At 38.5% G+C, this 18,928-nt stretch overlaps 1 protein-coding gene across 1 annotated transcript; it reads left to right on the forward strand.

Moving 5' to 3' along the window:
• The first annotated feature begins 6,280 nt into the window (after window positions 1-6,280).
• ZC3H15 (zinc finger CCCH-type containing 15) lies at window positions 6,281-18,082 on the forward strand. Its single transcript, XM_055718899.1, has 10 exons — window positions 6,281-6,498; window positions 8,800-8,901; window positions 10,875-10,986; window positions 12,694-12,846; window positions 13,935-14,026; window positions 15,082-15,264; window positions 15,945-16,091; window positions 16,250-16,354; window positions 16,596-16,722; window positions 17,273-18,082. Exons 1-10 carry the CDS (start codon window positions 6,421-6,423, stop codon window positions 17,464-17,466), a joined length of 1,293 nt encoding a protein of 430 aa, XP_055574874.1. The 5' UTR covers window positions 6,281-6,420; the 3' UTR covers window positions 17,467-18,082.
• Window positions 18,083-18,928: the final 846 nt, after the last annotated feature.

An 18,928-nucleotide genomic window follows, 5' to 3' on the forward strand; every position in this document is an offset into this window, starting at 1 on the left:
CCTGACTCCAATTTCTAAGAATTTTGCTGTGGGGAAAATGAAAAAGACCACATTTTTGTCAGGTAATAGGATTTAAGAACAGGCTTGCAGTGAGAGAGACGAGTTGATCCCAACTACCTCTCAGGACTAATTCTGTCTTTGCCCTCACCCTCTTGTATAAATTAATCTCTCATCAGCGGTATGATTCTGCACAAAAGGCATTTTTCTAACAGAATAAAAAATGTAAGCACTGATTAAAATTATTTGTCTTGGAAAACCACCTGACTGGTATCTTTGTTTTAGGTTGTTTGGTTTTAAATGCCTTATTGTGCGGTACAGTAACCATAAGCCAGTCGCCCTCAGAGCAACCAGCACAAGGGCCTTTCCCGAGGAGAATTTTTTCTTTCCCATCCCATCCCCCCCACACACACACACACCACACACACATATTTACAGCATTTCTTTCCGGGCTCAACAATGTGTCATCCTCATCAGGATTTCATATATCCAGCAATCCTGTTGCAGTAGCTCAGCCCCAGAGAAAATAAAATTCACAAAATTTCCCTCTTCCAAGCCACACAGGAAATCAAATGCAAGTGAACAAGGACAAAGGCACAGCAAAATGGCGTGCTTACGGGTTTGCAGCCGTGCCTCCTCAAGCTCTGCGCTCCCTCATGGAGAGGGCTGTCAGCAGCTCATGCTGAGCGCAACCCCTTCCTATACACAACATTTTTTAAATTCAGCCAAGTCCAATACCCCAGAGGTGCAGCAGGATGGGTTTTGCTACCTCCATTCCACCAACCCTATTAGTGTATGGCTTGTCCATTCATCATACCATCCTCTCATTTTGAGTTATTAAGAAATTATTGGCAGGTATCTGCTTTCTCTCTTTTTCTCACAAGCAAGGTAAAAAATAGTACCCAAGACTGGGGAACCCATTTCAGGAGAAGTCTCTAGCCTTGCTGGGAGAAGCAGAAAACATTTTAACGCTAAAAAGGTAGAAAGGAGAGACTTTGGAGGTTTTAATTCTTTAGTTACAGGGTATGAGTAACTCACCCCCTGCCAGACTGCCATTTGCAGGAGGGGTGCCTACGGGGCCGTGTTCCTGCCAAAACACCTCCTCAGGCACCCTTCCCACCGCCAGCCACCTGTCCGTTCTGGGTAACGCCACACACAAACACACACTCAAAAGCTGCACCCCAAATATACCCAGGCGAGCTGTCTCCTCACCAGTGACATCACGAGCTGATGCCACTGTGGATGCATTATTAAGTCACAAATAGAAACCTGTTGCATGGAGTAGGCACATGCAACAAAGTCAAGAGAATCCAAAGGCTGACAAAGGAAACACCTTGCTAAGAAAAACATTGCAGCCCCACGTACTGCCTGCAGAATTCACAGTAACTAGTACAAAGATAAAGGCAGCAGGGGGAAGATTGTGACCACAGACTCAATTCAGGTTTAAAGAACTCACACACACCACGTCTCTGGGACATACCTAGTAAATTAAAAATACCCTGTAAAGCAGAGCAAGAGATACATAGACCAGTAGAAAACCACTGTGTATAAGTAATTATCAAGAGTGTCTTTTAAATAGAGTTTGGAAAACGCCTATGTTTAACTACACTGTACAAACATTCTTGGTCTTCTGAGTTTTGAGCTAACTTTGTGGGATGCCATCTTACTCCCTACTTTACACAAACCTGTAATGAAATAAATACCTTAACCTGCATGTATTGGCTTGTGTACTAGCTGAAAACCCCACTTTTGGGACAATAATTTTACCACAGTAACATGGGTATGCAATCTTATTTGCTTAGGACTGCCATACATCCCGCATTCCAGGCTCATACCCCATCCTCTCCTCTAACCAGTCAATCGCAGCCTCCCCTCAGACTTCACCCTGAACAAAAAGAGATATGTAAATTAATGCAAAGAATTAATGCAAACAAACTCAACACAGAGAAACTCAAAACCACAGTCACTTTTCACTAAATTTCTAGCAAGGATTACAAATAATTGCTAGTCTCTGAAAAGCACTACACATATATACCCTGCCTTTCCCTCAGGATATAAGATGATAATTAATGTTATTCAGGTGACTCTTGCTATTAGCCAGGACATCTCCAGCTGACTTAACCAAATACGCTAGGTTTTATCTTATAAAACCCTCCCCTAGAGACTGGTGTGGTTTGGGGAAAGATGTGTTGAGGTTGTTTGAATAGGTCTTTGTCTTGACTATGTTAGAGAAGGTTTCTTAAAAAGAAAAATGGGAAAGTTTGTGTTGTTTTTATTAGGTTCTTTCTGACAGCTTTGAGTCTATAACTCAGTTTCATGAAAGTTTGTTGGAGGGACAGAAGTTTGAAATGTTGTTTTGGTATGAATGTTATGAAAACAGATAGCTGGGAAGACAAAGAGGTGCAAATGGGTGTCCTTGCTGGGGTAGTGTGGGTTATTGAAATCCAGAAGCAATGCTCAGGTGAGTAGGAGTTACTACTTTACTGCTGGTTTCTGACAGAGAGGGATTGATTTGAAAATTGTTTCTTGTTCTGATTCAGGTGCAAACTGCAGTTCTTTAGCTGTGCTCTTATAAGGTCATACTCATTTAACTTTCACAATTTATTTCTGTGGAAAGAATAGTACAATGGATTAAACTTGGCTTATTTTTTTAATTGTGGAAGATATGTGCATAACCTAGTGAAACAGACTAGTTGATAAAGTACAGTAGGCTTCTTGACCTACCCATAAATACCTTAAAGGGGTTTTTTTTGTTAATTGAATTATTTATAAAGCAATTATTTTAATAAGAACTGGAGCAATGATATTAATTTCTAGGGTATGAGTAGAAAGTGGAAGAAGTGGAAAAAAACAAAAAGCTTGAGTTATGTTAAGTCTGATACTTCTATTGTTATTAGGATTTTTTAAATGAAATATTGTATATAGTAATGACTTGTATTTGCTCATAATTCAAGCCTCAGCTAGTCCTAAAACTTAGGTTGGATGTAAACTAGAACCAAGTTGCATAGATTTGTAGAAACCAGAAATACTGTTCTTTAGGCTTAGACTGATAAATCTTTTGATTATATGTTTTATAGAGAAGTACGATCTCAATATTGACTGATTAGCTTGCTCAACACTGAAAATTCTAGATATGATTGGTTCCTACAATATATTTTTGACCAATTTATACGTGTTTTTTCTTCCCCAGTATCTAATACATAACCATTTACTTCTAAATGTCTAAAAAATACTATTAAATCTCAATCTACCAGATATCATTGACAAGAAATTCTTTCTGCTCTTCAAGTTTATCTGAAGAACTTGTCAGCCATGTAGGGATCTGCAGCCAAGGCACTCTTACCAAAATTTATGGCAGCTCTGTATGTGTTGATGTAGAACTGGGCCTTACTGAGTGTTAAACTTTGGGGTTTTGTTTGGTTCTGAGTCTCAGAACTGACTTAATTATTTCTTAGCTGAAGAAGCAATTAAAATACATCACATGAACTTGCAACAATGAAGGACATGAACTACTTGAATGGTTGAATGTAGTCAGACCATAGAGCAGGCTTTTATAATCCATATCAAATACCGTATTTATTATAGTCTTCATTTCCACTAATTCTTTCAGATCACAATGGGAGGAGGCAACAAAATGGGAATAATTTTTCATTTAAGTTGGAAGATACAACGAAACTTGCCACAAGTGCTATACATTTATTTCACAGGAGAGGAAAATATTATGGCCTAACTTTTTGTATAATGGAATCACAATTACATTAGTAGGAGCCTGACTGACTTAAAGTAGCAAGTTATCCCAATAGCTCAAGCAAAATATGCTCATTTCTAGACTGAATTCCTCATGTGTTATGTTCCAACTGTTGTCTGTTGCAATGTATTTTCTGATGGATCAAGAAATCATTATTACAAATCTTAACATGCATACTGTATTACATTGGGTAATCAATTAGCCTCTTAGACCTTCCATTGCCTCATGCTGCTTTGTGATTCTGATCTTAAAAACAAAATCTGCAATTTTTCACCTGTACTATGCAGACTATGTAGAACCAAAACTTTCCATCCTTCTTGAACATACAAGCAGTGACATGGGTAACAAATTGTGGTACAGTTATTTAGCTGAGCACTCTGAAAATTAAGGTATTTTATTGAACTAGTTGGGTCTTTTGTGTTGTGGATCTGTGGGTACTTAAAGTCTTGTAAGAACAGCTTGCTGTTTGCTTACAGAATGGCCTGTTTCCTTACCTCTGGTCCACAAGATAATTTCAAAAATATGCCTTGTTATTAAAATATTTTTGGATACAGGTTGGACCAGAAACTCTAAACTTGGTGAGGAACAGAAGAGTTTATTTACTGTACAAAGTATAAAATGCCATCTTAGCAAGACTTAAGCACCTTACTTAAAGTGACAAAGGAAATTTGTGCTACAGTGGCTGAAACAGACCTTAAAATCTATCAGCAACTACTATTTCGATATTGGAACATTTTTCAGAAATCAAAAGTTGGCAAATCTGCCAACTTCTTTCCACTTCTTTTCAAAACATTTTTTCTAGTTGTTCTAGATGAAACAGATACCACTTGCAAACACCAAACAGTACCTATGTTTTGCATTTCTTCCTGTTGCACAAACTCCTCCATATGTGAGAAGGAAGGAGCCATGAAAGCTCACTTCATGAAAACAAAGTAAAAATTAAATTTGTGGAACGGTCAGAGAACATGCATGCAAGCCATTGAATGAGAAAGCAGCAGTGCATGTCAAGGCTAAGAAACTCCATGGGATTTATGATCCTACTTAGGCATGTGGAGTCAATTTGGGATTGTTTCACCCTTTCCACAGAAAGATTTGTACCATTCTTGGTGGAACCTAAATCCAGCCTTGGCTCTTTGAAAGCAAAAGAGGATAAATGGAAAGCTTATCTTACCTCAGGTAGACTACCGTTATTACACGCACTCAAATCTGATCCACTTCTTATGTCTTAACTTACACCATACCTTCTGCACACAGAAAGCCTGATTATTTACAAAGGATGGTTTATTAGCGGAGCTCCCCTGGGCAATAGGTAGCTAATGTTCAAACATCCAAGCTCTTTGCAGTACCAAATTTTCTCCTGCTAATCCCTAGCAAGTGTGTCAGTGCACCCAACACAGAATCAGAATTCAGCGCTGTAGCTGGTTTTTTTGGAGGCAGTTCTTAGAGGAAGATGTATTTGTCAAGTGGCACTTAGAGAAGAAACAAGATGGCCATGCAAGTGGCTGACTTTGGATGTATTTATTGACTGTTGAAGTAGTGTAGGAGAGTCTGGTTTTCTCCCTGATATTTGATTGTCTCCTTGAGTTTGTAGGTTTTCTAGGATGCCATGTCGTAACTGATCTGGAGGAAATCACTGCTGTTAATAGGCAGCAAAATGTCCTGTGCCCTCATACAGCAGTTGCTTTCCTTTGGCAAAGACATCGCAGCAAAAAATACAGCTATGTACATGCACGAATGTGCTGTCACCTTACTCATCACCACTCTGTCAGTGAAGTAAGGGCCAATAGTGATTCAGCTCTCAGGCACTCTCCCCTGACAGACACCGCTAAGGTGGGCATTGGTGGTTGTCCTGCACTCAGCTGTGCACAAATCTGCTGGCAGGCTGTTCACTACCTACCCCTTTTCCAGCAGCGCTTCTCCTCTGGCCTTCGGAGGGCTGTGCAGTGCCACTGATCAGGGTGTCTGACCCTTCCCCTCAGCTTTCCCTTCCACCTCTGCAGGTAACACACCTGTACACCCCACCCTCATTCCGCATCCGTTTAGGCAGTAATTGGACTTCTTGTTGCTTTCTAGATAGCTGCCTTGGAGCTGGCAGAGATACGAGTAGGCTGCCTGGGGCTGTTCAGGGGGCTGAGGCTCTCCATGGCACAAGCCCCACACTACGCCCGCGGGCCGGCCGCCGCCTCTGGAGGTGGCGGGGGTAACCGCATCTCCCTCGGGCGGCCACTCGTGACGGGAACCGGCCACAGTTCCCACTGGGCAGCCGCTCCCACACGACCAGGAGGCGGCTTTCCCGCTGCTGGACCGGGATTCGGCCGGGGAGGGCCCTCGGGGGTCGCCACCCCCCCCTCTCGCTCAGCTGTTTCCCCGGCCGGTAAGGCTCCACCCGCGGTCCCCCGGCAGTAGCGTGGGCGCCCCGGCCGCCAGTGAGCGTGGCCTCGCCCCCCGTGACGTCATCCGGAGCGGCCGGCCGTCGCGCTGCCTGCTGGGAGGTAACTGGGCCTGCGCGCGGCGAGCCCCGCGCTGCCTTCCCAGCGTGCTCCGCGGCCGGCGGCGTCGCGAGCGGGATCTGTAGCGCCTCCTCGGCGGCGGCGGCGCTGTCCCGCCCCGCCCCGTCCTCCCCGCGGCCCTGCGAGCCCCCGAGCGAGCGCCGAGGCCGCTCCGCCCTCCGCGCCATGCCCCCCAAAAAGCAGCAGCAGCCGGCGGGGGGCAGCAAGAAGGCGGACCAGAAGAAGAAGGAGAAGATTATCGAGGTGAGGCGAGCAGGGCCGCGCCGGGCCCGGGGGGCCGCGGCCGACACCGGGCAGGCTGTTCAGCCGCCGCGCCTCTCCCTGCCCCTGCCGGGGCCTGCCGCTTCCTGCCGTTGCCCTTCGGAGGCGGGTAGCTCGCTCCCTGCGGGCCCCCGGCCTCCCCGAAGGCCCGCTGTCACGACCCGCGGCGGCCAGGCCCGCAGGCCGCCTCTGCAGCGGCAACGGCCAAGGGTGGCTGTAAAGCCGCAAGGCTGCCGTGCGCGGCGGGGTGTGCGCACCGACACCCGGCTGGGGCCCCGCCAGCCCGGAAGCGCCGTTCCGGGGGACGCGGGTTCCCCCGGTGGCCCCAGCGCTGCCCAGACCTGTCAAAAGTACTCGCTGACCGTCGCCTTTTAGGTTGTGTTGGCGGCCGTTGCCCGTCCTGGACTGGGGGTAGGGTTTTCAGCCGGGACTTTTTCAGGCCAGAGCTGTGTTTGGACTGAAGGTGATCTGACAAGGGTGCTCCTCCTTTTTTTTTCTTTCTTGTCCTTGCCCTTCTCCATCTCCTTGTTCTGTGTGTTTCTGTATTTTCCGAGCCCAGCTCTCTGAGGTATAAGTTTGCATTTCTCACTCTGCTCAAAACACGTGTGTGCTTTGTTTTGGTTTTTTTTTTTTTTATACAATCTGACTTGGGCGGCCAAGGAAGTATTTTCTGTAATAACAGTTTAGTTAACGTTTCATAGAAGTTGAATGCCAAGTAATTTGAAGATCAGTGATTAGCATCTGTTATTCTATTTAAACCTCTGATGCTCAATTCCGTGGTGAAGCCAGATTTTTAAAAAACAGCTGTAGTGTGTGATAATTATTATGATAGTCATGCAGATCTTCCACTATATAAAAAAAAGCTATGTTGAGAGTACAAGAAGAGAGCAATTACAGAAAATTTAATGTTTGCCTGCATCTTGGCATGAAGGATTGCTGTTGGTTGCTTACCTGTTTAGGCAGAATTATTTGTGTAATGCAAGTGTTCTTTTAAATCTAGCACTGCAGAATATTGTTTCTGTGGTTTTTGGAAACGTTAGGAAAGTGGTTGTTCTTGCTCTTTGGCTTCAGTGTGTCTGATGTTCTTGCTGAATCCAGCTAAATAGGGAAAATCTGATTTTTATTACAAAAAAATGCAGCTGAAAGGAGAAAAGCTTGCATTGATTATTAACAGTAATTTATTACATAACTCACATACACAATGATTATATATTTTGTGGTGTGTTTGGCACAGAAATAACATGTGTGCATGAGCTATTTTTGTTCCCAGCTAGTTATTTTGACAAATTATAGACTTGTGAAATTAGAATAAAGTAACAGAGGGCTTGCTGCTCTTGATAGGGGATACAAAATAAACAGTTCTGAATTTCCAGAGTCATCCTGTTTTCATTTACAATGTAAGTCTTACATAATCTATTGTTTGATTGTTAGGTTTTCCAAAAGTATGTTTGAACTGAGGTATTATCACTGGATGAACAACTGTTACTTTTTCTTGGAAGCAAAAAAATATTGGTATCAAATGAAAGGTGTGGATAGGTTTTTAGAATAGGTATTATAGTTACAGAAAATAATTTCTGCTTCAGATGCTTGTGTGAAAATAACCTGTCTTTTTCTTTATAAAATTTTCAGTAGGTTTGGTATTGAAAACTATGTTAACATTAAAACTGGAGATGTAGAAGAATTGGCTTAGGCAGCAAACAGAAACTCCTTGCAGTGGATTTTAGGAAGTAAAAACACTTGTCTGGACTTGACATAGGAGAAGGACTTATTTTCATGTTAGTACAGTTGGAAAATGAAAAGCTTAAAATACTTGAAAATAAAAAATAATGTGTTACATGTGGCTATATTAATCTATATAACAAATCTATAACATTTATATATGAATACTTGAAGATAAAAGTAATAAGTCATTTCATGCAGATAGGAGAAAAAAAGCCCAATATTTATAGCTATTCAGTCTTCATCTTTTCTTCAGATGTTACTTGGGTGGTCACCAAAAACATCTTGTCCTGTTGTTTTGAAAGGCCTGAAAATACCCTGTGTATACTCTTACTCTAATACTTGGATACAGATAGGTCTGATGATAAAAGCAGTAGCTCACACAAAAGCAACATTTAGTAGACTCTTTTTAAAAGCAAATTTTAAAGGGGATGTGAGGGGTTTAAATATCATCCATACTGTTTCTTCATTGCTTGTGTTGCTAGCAAGTTTTTGGGGGGGTTTTGTTGGGTTTTTGTAACAGCTTAAACTTGTTTTAATTAATGTGGCTGTATCTTGATTTAGGACAAAACATTTGGCCTAAAGAATAAAAAAGGTGCAAAACAACAGAAGTTTATCAAGGCTGTGACTCACCAGGTTAAATTTGGTCAGCAAAATCCACGTCAGGTAAGCATTCGGTCTGTAATGTTTTCCCACAGTGTAGTCAAGCCATCTTTCACTATACATATAGATTGCCATATAATACTGAAGTAGAAAAAAGTTGATGTTACTTGCCTAATGTGTTGTGACTAGCACAGATTTAACTAATAGCCTTCTCACAAAGCTTGTCTAAAGGCATACCTGAAATTAAATTATTGAAACTGGCTATCAGCAAAGTACAGTGGTACAGTCTGTTGTTTTTTCTCTTTAATTCCCACCTAATCTAAGAACTGGTGAACAGTTAAGAATAGTTGTTACTAAAACTGGAGTTGGAGGTAGATTAAAAAAGTATAAGCCTGTATGTGCTTGTTATTCTACTTATGGAAGTATTTATTACACGCCGACTTGTCAGACTTGTTTCCACTTCAAATTGTATTTGGTGACCTGGTCAAAGAAACTGGAGTTTTGAGCCACTGTTTACTATTCTGCTGCTTTTTTGTATGATGAGAAGAAATGTGATGTAGTTGAGATACAATGTTTAGATTATACTTAATCAGAAAGCATGGATTTCATGAAAATATGATGGAAGTAAGCCGGGTCTCTTATTCCTAGACTGCTAGGGAAGCTAGTTGTTAAGTATTCACACAGCTTCCTCTTCTATGAATAAGCCCATAGAATAATTATGTTTGCGTCAGCTAAATTTGTGATGTCATATTTCATGTTATATTCCTAACACAACGTAAGGATGAGCTACCAAATGTCAAGTACAACTTTAAAAGTGAAGTTGATATTTGGGTCATTAGTACTAATAATTTCTTGTAGCAGAAGGGAATACTTGATGTTACCTCAGAAACATTGGTGTTACTCAAACAGTGCTGCTGAAATTTCTGTATGAAGTCCCTGAATCTGTAGCATGTATAGCAATACCAGTATGTAAATTGCCAAACTAAAATAATTTTTCTCAAATGCTGGAAGCTATTGATGTCAGAAGCTAATTTTTAGACCTGATTATACCTTTCTTGTCTTGTAAAATAGTTTTCACTTAGGGTTGTCCCTGAGAAAGAAAGAACACTTTTTCTTGTGTCCTGAAATACAAATGGAAATGATGTCAAGGTTTTTTTGGTGGTTTGGATTTCTGGTTCTTTTTTTCTGTTGTGTTTTTGGGTTTTTTTAAAAACAAAACAACAGAAAAAACCAACCAAAACCCTAAAGCTTTGTCTTCATGCTTTTAGAACCCTAGGGTGAAACTAAAGCATTCTTAAAGTACTACTTTTCATAGTTGACATATTTGGGTCTGCGTGTTATATAAGAGTTGTGAACTTTCGGTAGGAAAACTGACCAAACTAACCAATTCCCTTCTAAAACAGTTTAGTGTATTTTTGCCAAATTCTCCAGTACCTATTTATAGTACCTATAAATTTATAGTACCTATAAAATAAATGTTCTTGTCTTACAAACCACAAGTTATCAGTGCAACACTGATATGTTGAATTGATATAAATTCAGACAAATAGTGCTCCAAAAGCACTTCCCAACTTCTATGGACAGGCTTCCTGGAATTGCTACCAGTATACAAGAGGAGCAAAGCAGCATGTGGGGGACTAAAGACCTTGTGCAGACCTTGAGGCATTGAATAGTTGCACTACTGATGTATCACAAAAGAGCAACTAACTTTTCCTCTCATAGTCTCAATATCTTTCACTTGATTTCCTAGCCTGCAAACGTGGAATAGAGGTAACTGTCATCTGATGGTACCTACCAGCATCTTGCATCTCTGGACAAATTTGAAATCCCTTCGGTTTGGGAGGTCGGTACCACTAGATGGCACTGGCCGTTCATGCAAGGGCAGGAATTCTGAGAAATTCAGAAATCACAGGTTCTTTCCCTCCTCTCCTTAGAAACTAATTTAGAATGATTTGCTATTTTATGTGCAGTTCATGTGAAGTGAGTAATGTCATTCTAATTTTATATTAATAACTTCAAATTTGGGGTCATTATAGGCTGCTCAAACAGAAAGTGAGAAGAAATTAAAAAAAGAAGATAAGAAAAAAGAATTACAGGAATTAAATGAACTCTTCAAGCCTGTGGTTGCTGCGCAGAAGATTAGCAAAGGTATGAGTAACTTGACTCTTCATTTATCTTCTCTTATTCACATATACACTTCAGGTAAAATAACCCTTTACAAATGCCAGATCATTTTGTAATAAACTAGATATGTCTGTTTCCTTCTTTATGTAGTGTACCAAGTACTTTGTCAGTAACAATTTGACACTTTTTTAGGAAGTCATCTGGCATTACTAGGTCATTAGAATATCAAAAACTACGTTGATATTGACGGGGCAGCTATAGATACTTTGCTGTATTCATGTTCATTAATTAGATGCTTCTGGGTGAGCAGCCTGATTTTTTTTGTGTGTGTGTATATGTTGGTATTTAAAGCAGCCTGTCTCCCCAGGGAAACATCAACATCCAGGTATGACAAGGAGTATAATGTAACTATTGTCTTCACAGAAAACTTTAATACAAGTCAGAACAGTAAAATTTTTCCAATTACTTCTGTTCCACATCACCTTGGTTTTGTAAGTGCAGTCTAACTTGAATCCAGTTATTGAACAAACTAGTTTTGTGATGAAATGTAAGTTTTAAGAGTTTTTGGTAATTCTAGGAAATTCTACAACTGGCTGCTATGTGTGTGTGTGGGGGAAGATAATACTCTTAGGGAATGGATTAAATGCTATCAACACTTTGTTTTATTAATCTTCAAACTAATGAAATTACACACAATTTTTTGACTAAACAAATACGATTTCCATGTATGTCTTCCTGGTATTTGCTCGTTGTGGCGCTTAGCAGCCATGAAGGCCAGTTTTCTGGTGATGGTAACACAGTGGTCAGCCTTCTCCAAATAAAGTAGCTCTTGACTTGAAGTTATTTCAGAAGACTAACGTTGTCCTAAGTAAAGCTTTGGCTTTCTACTGAGATTGCCAACAAGGAGAGCTACATTACCTGAAGTTCTCTCAGGGATCCATTCACTGTTTAAAAACTAGATTTTTAGTGAAGATTTTAAGCAAGTGTTGCTGTACCTACTTTAGTCGCTGGTGACTTGCACCCAGTGCGAAATCAGCAAGATGAAAACTTGAGGTTAAAATCTTACATGAGTACTTAATGAATATTCCAAGTAAAGTATTTCTGATTGAGTTGTGCCTCATAAATATGTTTCTACTTGCTTTCATTTCTTCTCTCACCTTCTGATGGTCAAATAATTGATATTTACTTAAACTGTAGTTAGGTTGATCGAATAGTTAATACCATAACAGTTGCTTGTTTGGGGGCTATGAGCAGCCATCTTATTTCTGTTTTTAAAGTGGTCTGAATAAGTGCGCGTTAGATTATTATGATTCATTTTAGTGTGGTGTTGATCTGTTAAGGAAAGGCTGACGTCCAGAAGATGCTTCTCTTTGTATTAGAGGCAAAAATAGTTTATTTTATAGGGAAGAAGTTGCACAGAATTTTATCTCATATGTGTTATATGAATGAATGATTCACTCAAGCTTGCTGCTATCTGTATTTTTTTAAGTAGTAAAATGCCAGCTTTGATACTTTATGGAAGATGTTATACAAAGTAGATATGACATGTTCAGGACATGAAGTATTTACTTGGGATGAACTTCACATGAAATAACTTCCACTTTCTAAAAACGTGGTTTCATTTTCTACAGATCCTAAAGAATGTATGATCGTAGATAAAGTTCTCAGAACTTTTAATATACAGCTTTTGCTAAAAAGTAGTATAAAAATATAAAAACTTTCTTCACTCAGGTGCTGATCCCAAATCTGTAGTTTGTGCTTTCTTCAAGCAAGGACAGTGCACTAAAGGAGACAAGTGCAAGTTTTCTCATGATTTGTCTTTGGAAAGGAAATGTGAAAAACGAAGCGTCTACATTGATGCACGAGATGAAGACCTTGAAAAAGGTATAATACTTCTAGAAAATGACTACTAAACTATTCTGATTCTGAAACTGAATTTTTAAGATTAAGAGGCTTCTTTTGTTGTGGTTATGAACCTGGCCAATGACCAAGGCAATCCATACCACTATGTTCAAAATTATGAACAACAGTGTCATTCGCTTAAGAAGTGTGCTCACACTTTAGACCTTATTTAGAAAAAGAAGTATGACTTAGTGGTGTTGGATGGTGGTTTTTAAATTCTGCTGTGTAAACATATTATGTTCTACAAGTAGGAAGTTGTACAGTATTTGGTCTGGCTTATGGTTGCTAGTTTCTTCTAAGTTCTATAAAACAGAAGTGCAAAAGGAGGAAGTGTAATGAGCAACTGTAGTTGCCTTCAAGAACTATTATTAGTGCTTGCCCAAATATGCACAGTTCTAGAATTCAAGACAGTTTGGAATTTTTTCTGTGACTTCTTTTCTGTTCCCCAAATCATTTTTTTACTAAGTACTCTGGATTTTGCTTTTACTTAGCAGGTGTTAGAGATTTTATAGTCAGAATTATTTCTTTCGTTTTTCCACAATACATCGCATCTCAGTCTTTATTTGAATTCTAGCCTCTGTCATAGTAAATGTATGTGATAGGATCCCATAGGTTAACTACTACTGTTACCATTGGTGGTCTTGCTTCTTTTGATGGAACCTTCTTTTAAATTTAACACTAAGTTTGGTATTCTTTCTTTTGATACTCAAAATGTATTATCTGTATTTCTGGACATTATCCTCCAGTCTTCTCTTTTATTCAGTCTTCATCCTTTTCTTCTTTTCCTTGTCTATGTTTGGTAGTGTACAGATGGAATGATACATTTTTAGTCTTGAACTGAAACACACTTTATGCGTGTCAAAATATAAATTTCTAAGGCTTTTGAGAAATTGTCTTGTGAGCAGCATAAGACAGTTTGAAAACTGTAGAATAAAATCTTGATTTTATTTTCAGTTCTGTAAACTAAAATATAAGAATTGCATATTAAAACTGTTATTAGGGAGAAAAGGATCTTGTTAGCATTGTTTAGTATTTGAGTTTTTTTTAAACCATCTGTGGTCTTTTTCTAGATACAATGGATAACTGGGATGAGAAGAAGCTGGAAGAAGTGGTGAACAAGAAGCATGGTGAGGCGGAAAAGAAAAAACCCAAAACTCAAATAGTATGTGGCTTGTTTTCTTTTTTTGTGGTTTTTTTCTTTCTTTTCTCTAGTTCAATTAAAAAAAAAAAAGTAACTGCAGACTGGTATTAGACATGTTTGTTGTTAACGAAAGATTTTGAATGTAATATTGTAACAATATTCTGAGTATCCAGTTGAGCTGATAGTATTTCTAATAATGTATTTTTAAAACAAAAAAAAACCAACCCCAAAGCTCTTTCAGTCATCAGAAGATACTTTCTCATGTAAATTACAAATGGGTAGTAGATGAAGTGCTTTCAAAATAGAAATGCTAAAGGAATCAGTCATGTATCTAATGCTTGCTTAGAAGATTCAAGTATTGTGATTAGTTAGGTCTGTTGTCTAGCTCTAGTGACTGCTATATATATTGGGTTATTTATGTACTGGGTGACATATAAACATGTAAACTTAATTTTTTTCCTGTAAGCTGAAATTTACCAATTGAGAATCGCTTGTAATTCCTGATCTCTAATTTCAAGAATATTCTTTAGTTTGTGCACTAAATGGCATAATATCTTAATCCCTTTTTCAGAACTATTTTACCTTGTTTTCTGTACCAGATAATTACATATTCTACTGATAGTGCCAAAATATGAAAGTTAAACTTTGCTATGGCTAAGTGTGAACTATGAATTGGCTGTTAAAAGTTCTAGAACAGCATCTTTACCTCAGGGTCATGAGCTGGAAGGTGTAACATCTGAGGCAGATGGAATTTATTTTGATTAAAACTACACTGACATTGGTGAGCAGGAAGACAGACTGTCAGCATGCTTTTACATGTCCTGCTGGGTTTACGGTAGTACACAGTTGCTAGTCTTCTGAGTCATCCTGTCATCTTAAATTGGGATTATATTAAGGGGAAAAACTGTTGACTACATGAGTTTTATATAAAAAGTTGCACTTCTTTTGTCTACCTTTTTAGTAATATGTTTATTTGAACTGGCTTTGAATTACTGTACTTAAGACATGTAGTAGTGTAGTGTGAATTGCTGGGACTGAAAAGTAAATGCAGTGTTAACGACCATTGTTTTATACAGGTCTGCAAATACTTCCTTGATGCTATTGAAAACAACAAATATGGATGGTTTTGGGTCTGTCCAGGCGGAGGAGACAACTGCATGTATCGCCATGCTCTCCCTCCAGGTTTTGTATTAAAAAAAGACAAAAAGAAGGAGGAAAAGCAAGATGAAATTTCTTTAGAAGATCTAATAGAAAAAGAGGTAAAGTTGTCAGACAGGTACCATTTGGTGGTATTGGTTTTCATTACTCTGAAGAGACAGTTGTAACTAACTTTCTAATTAATAATTAAGAAGTATAAAATGTTTTCCTAGCTGTATGAGCTAGGGTAAAGAATGTATAGTATTTGATTCATGTTTTTGTTTAGAAACTATTACCTAGTGAATAAACTATAGCTGCATACTCAGTGCAGGTGTTGCTAATCCTTTTTTAGGAGGCATCTATTTCTTGTTGCTGTTTTTCCTTTACCTGTTACAATTGCTTCTAAGGCCCTTTGTCATCCCCAGCTCACTGCCTGCTTAGTTTTTGCATAACTCTGTAATGAGGAAACAACATCAAGAGAATGGTGCCTTCTGAAGTTGTTCTGTTGCTGCTGTGTTTATTTCTGTCACCATTACCTGGTGTGTCAATTTGAGGAGATACTGGGCTGTTATCGTTGGTTTCTTTCCTCCTCTGCTCTTCTTGTTGAGTTGTCTCACTAGCTAGAAAATAATGTGTTGAGTCAAACTATAAGCTCATGGTGCATGTTTAACAGTGATGAGAGTGAGGAAGGAACTGGAAAGGAATGTTTTCATTTATTTCTGGAAAAGAATAATTAAATCTCTTAATTTGTTATAGCCTTAGGAAACAATTTCTAGCATTAATCAGTCTCTTTACTTGACAGCGTGCTGCCTTAGGACCAAATGTTACCAAAATTACTCTAGAGTGTTTTATTGCATGGAAGAGAAGAAAAAGACAAGAAAAAATTGATAAGGCTGAGCAAGATATGGAGCGGAGGAAAGCAGATTTTAAAGCTGGCAAAGCATTGGTGGTATGTTCTATAGTCCAATTCTTAATGTAAGAAGGAAGAGTAAATAAGTTTTTGTGATAAGTTAGCTGGCATGGAATTGCTTTGCTTTTGCGCTTTTTTTCTTTACAGCAGTATAAATTAAGTGATAAATTAAGATTATTATTTTTTTCTTTGAATAGATCAGTGGGCGTGAAGTATTTGAGTTCCGACCAGAGTTGGTTGATGCAGATGATGAAGAAGCAGATGACACCCATTATGTTCAAGGAACGGGAGAAGATGATGAGGTACAGAACAGTATTAACTGGAAGAATATATCAAGTTATATTCAAGTTTGAAAATTTTAATTTGAGAGTTCTTACAGTGCAGTTAATAAGCTCAGTTTTCAAATTTCAGACCACTGCAGAGTGTATTTTGTCAAAATTTTTGTGTCAAAAGGAGGTTTAAAATAATTTACTAGAAATGATGCAGAAATGAGAATTTCTGTAGGAAGGTAATTCATGCAGAGCATCTTGGTTTGTTTTGCAGATGGAAGACCCTGTGTGTATAAACGATGTAGATTTGAGCCTCTATGTCCCAAAGGCTGTTGATGAAACTGGCATTACTGTGGCTAGTCCTGAGCGATTCAGCACATACAGTTCAATAGAAAAAGATGGTAAGTCCATGACTTAGGCATCACCAATACAGGATTGAATTGTTAAGAGCTTTCCAAGAGGTAGATAGACGTGAATTACTGTCAAGTGTAAATGAAAGGTAGTGGTCATGGCCACTTGAAGTTTGTTTGTTTGTTTGTTTGAAGCATTTTCTTTTTTTTCTTTGTAATTTCTAGCTAGCTTCTAATTTCTTAGAGCAGTCTTGATATTGGTGCACTTCTGAAATGCACACCCTTTTCTTTAAGACCTGGAGTCTTCTAAGTGCAGACAACAAGTAAAAACGGCTCATTAAGTTAAACCCAGTTATGAAAATAGGAGTTTGAGGAGCTGGGAGTTTGAGTTACATTTGGTTTTAAACTGTTGTAATAATTAATGATCCAAACCTGCATATTAATCCATTACATGCAATTTAACCAATGTAAGTCTATGTAAATTTCAAATAGGGTACCTTCTTTATAGTTTTAAAACTTTAAAGCCTGTACAGTAGGATTGTGTATTGGTGATTAAGAAGCTTGTGACACTGAAATGTGTAAGAATTATTTTTATTTTCAGATAATAAATTAAGTGAAGCTTCTGGTGGTGATATAAACAGCAGTGAGAAGAATGATTTAGAAGAAGATAACGATGGAGATGGGGAGTTGGAAAATGGAGTTATTGATGCAGTTCCAGTTGATGAAAATCTTTTTACTGGAGAGGACTTGGATGAACTAGAAGAAGAACTAAACACCCTTGATTTAGAAGAATGAATTAAAAAGCTCAAGTGAGGAGTTGAATCTCTATGTGACAAAATGAAAACTGACTACACTTTTTTTTTTTTCTCCTTTTTGAATAAAATTCTTAAGCAGGATGTTTATGGTTACCCAGCTGAATCTGATGGGCATGTCATATATCAGGAATATTTTCCTTCAGTCTCATCTACTCCAGTCTTGACTATGCTCACAGTAAAATATTCAGAGTAGTTCAGAATTACCTGACAGCTGAATTTGCAGAAAATGAGATTATAACTTTCAACTAAAAGTAGAAAGTGTAACTGCTTTGCCAGTATGCAAGTATAAGTGGGCAATTTGATACCAGGTACAGTATAAAACCCAAAGTATACGTTCTTCACCAGATCTACGTTTTTATTAGTGATTGTATTTGATTAGAAACTGCCTGAAGTGTTTTTAGGCGGTATACTCTAATGGGGCTGATGCAGATTATGCTTCTTTAAGTGGTAATTAGCTTTATTTGATCAGCTGGATACTGAAGATTGTGAACTGATACATCATACAGTACAATATGATGCCCTCTGTTTAAAATATTTTAAACTTTCCCACAGCCTTTTGCCAACAAAACTGTAAATAAAAACTATCAACTTTAAAATACCTGTGTTGATTTTTCTCTGTTAAGTTAGGATATCATACCAAACTGTTTATTGCTTCTTTTTTTAATCCAGTGATAAACATTTTTCTCTCCAGTCCTGATATGGAAGGGGTGATGTTGGCTTCAGTTTAATTAGGGCTAACAAATTACAGTTTTTATTTTCTACACTTTATGCAGTGTAAAACTCAGCAGCTGAGTTTTTTCCCCTACTGTCTTATCTCCTACGCATCCGCTAACTGATTTAATACATACTATATATCACTCATTGCTATTTGAGTCTCATTCTTTCCCCACTCTGTTTTGTATATTAGCAAAGACTTCAGGCTCTGCAGAGGTCTGAAAAAAAAACCATAAAATGCCTGCTCTGTCTTTGTGGTGTTCTATAAATAACACAAAGTTATGCAGTATGAAGTTGCCTCAAAGTGGAGCAGTGTTATACCCTGCAGGCAGCACTTGTCAGGCTTATGTGAAGTCAGTGTGTCCTTTTAAAATTCATTGAATTCCTGCCATCAAAAGTTTCTCAGTGGTGCTTTTTGAAGGGGGCTGTAGGTTATGCATCCTTGCCATACTGCTAATAGTATCTGCAACAGTATTGCTGTACTAATGATACCGTTTGTATCTATTTTTATAAAGCTTTTAAATTATTACTTAAACACCATTAAGATTTATGGCATTGTTAGTAAGTTTTCTCAAATGGCTTTTGGTTGGTAATATTAGCTTGAATGGTTATTTTTTACACTGCTAAATTGGCTCTTGTATCTTGAATGCTATTTCTGAAATAGCTGACTTAGACATTTTTTGCCCTTTTTGGGATCTTTGCGGATTTTTCTCCTATAGGAACAAGAA

This window comes from Falco cherrug, chromosome 8 (genome assembly GCF_023634085.1).
Source record: "Falco cherrug isolate bFalChe1 chromosome 8, bFalChe1.pri, whole genome shotgun sequence".
NCBI classification, from domain to species: Eukaryota; Metazoa; Chordata; class Aves; order Falconiformes; family Falconidae; genus Falco; species Falco cherrug.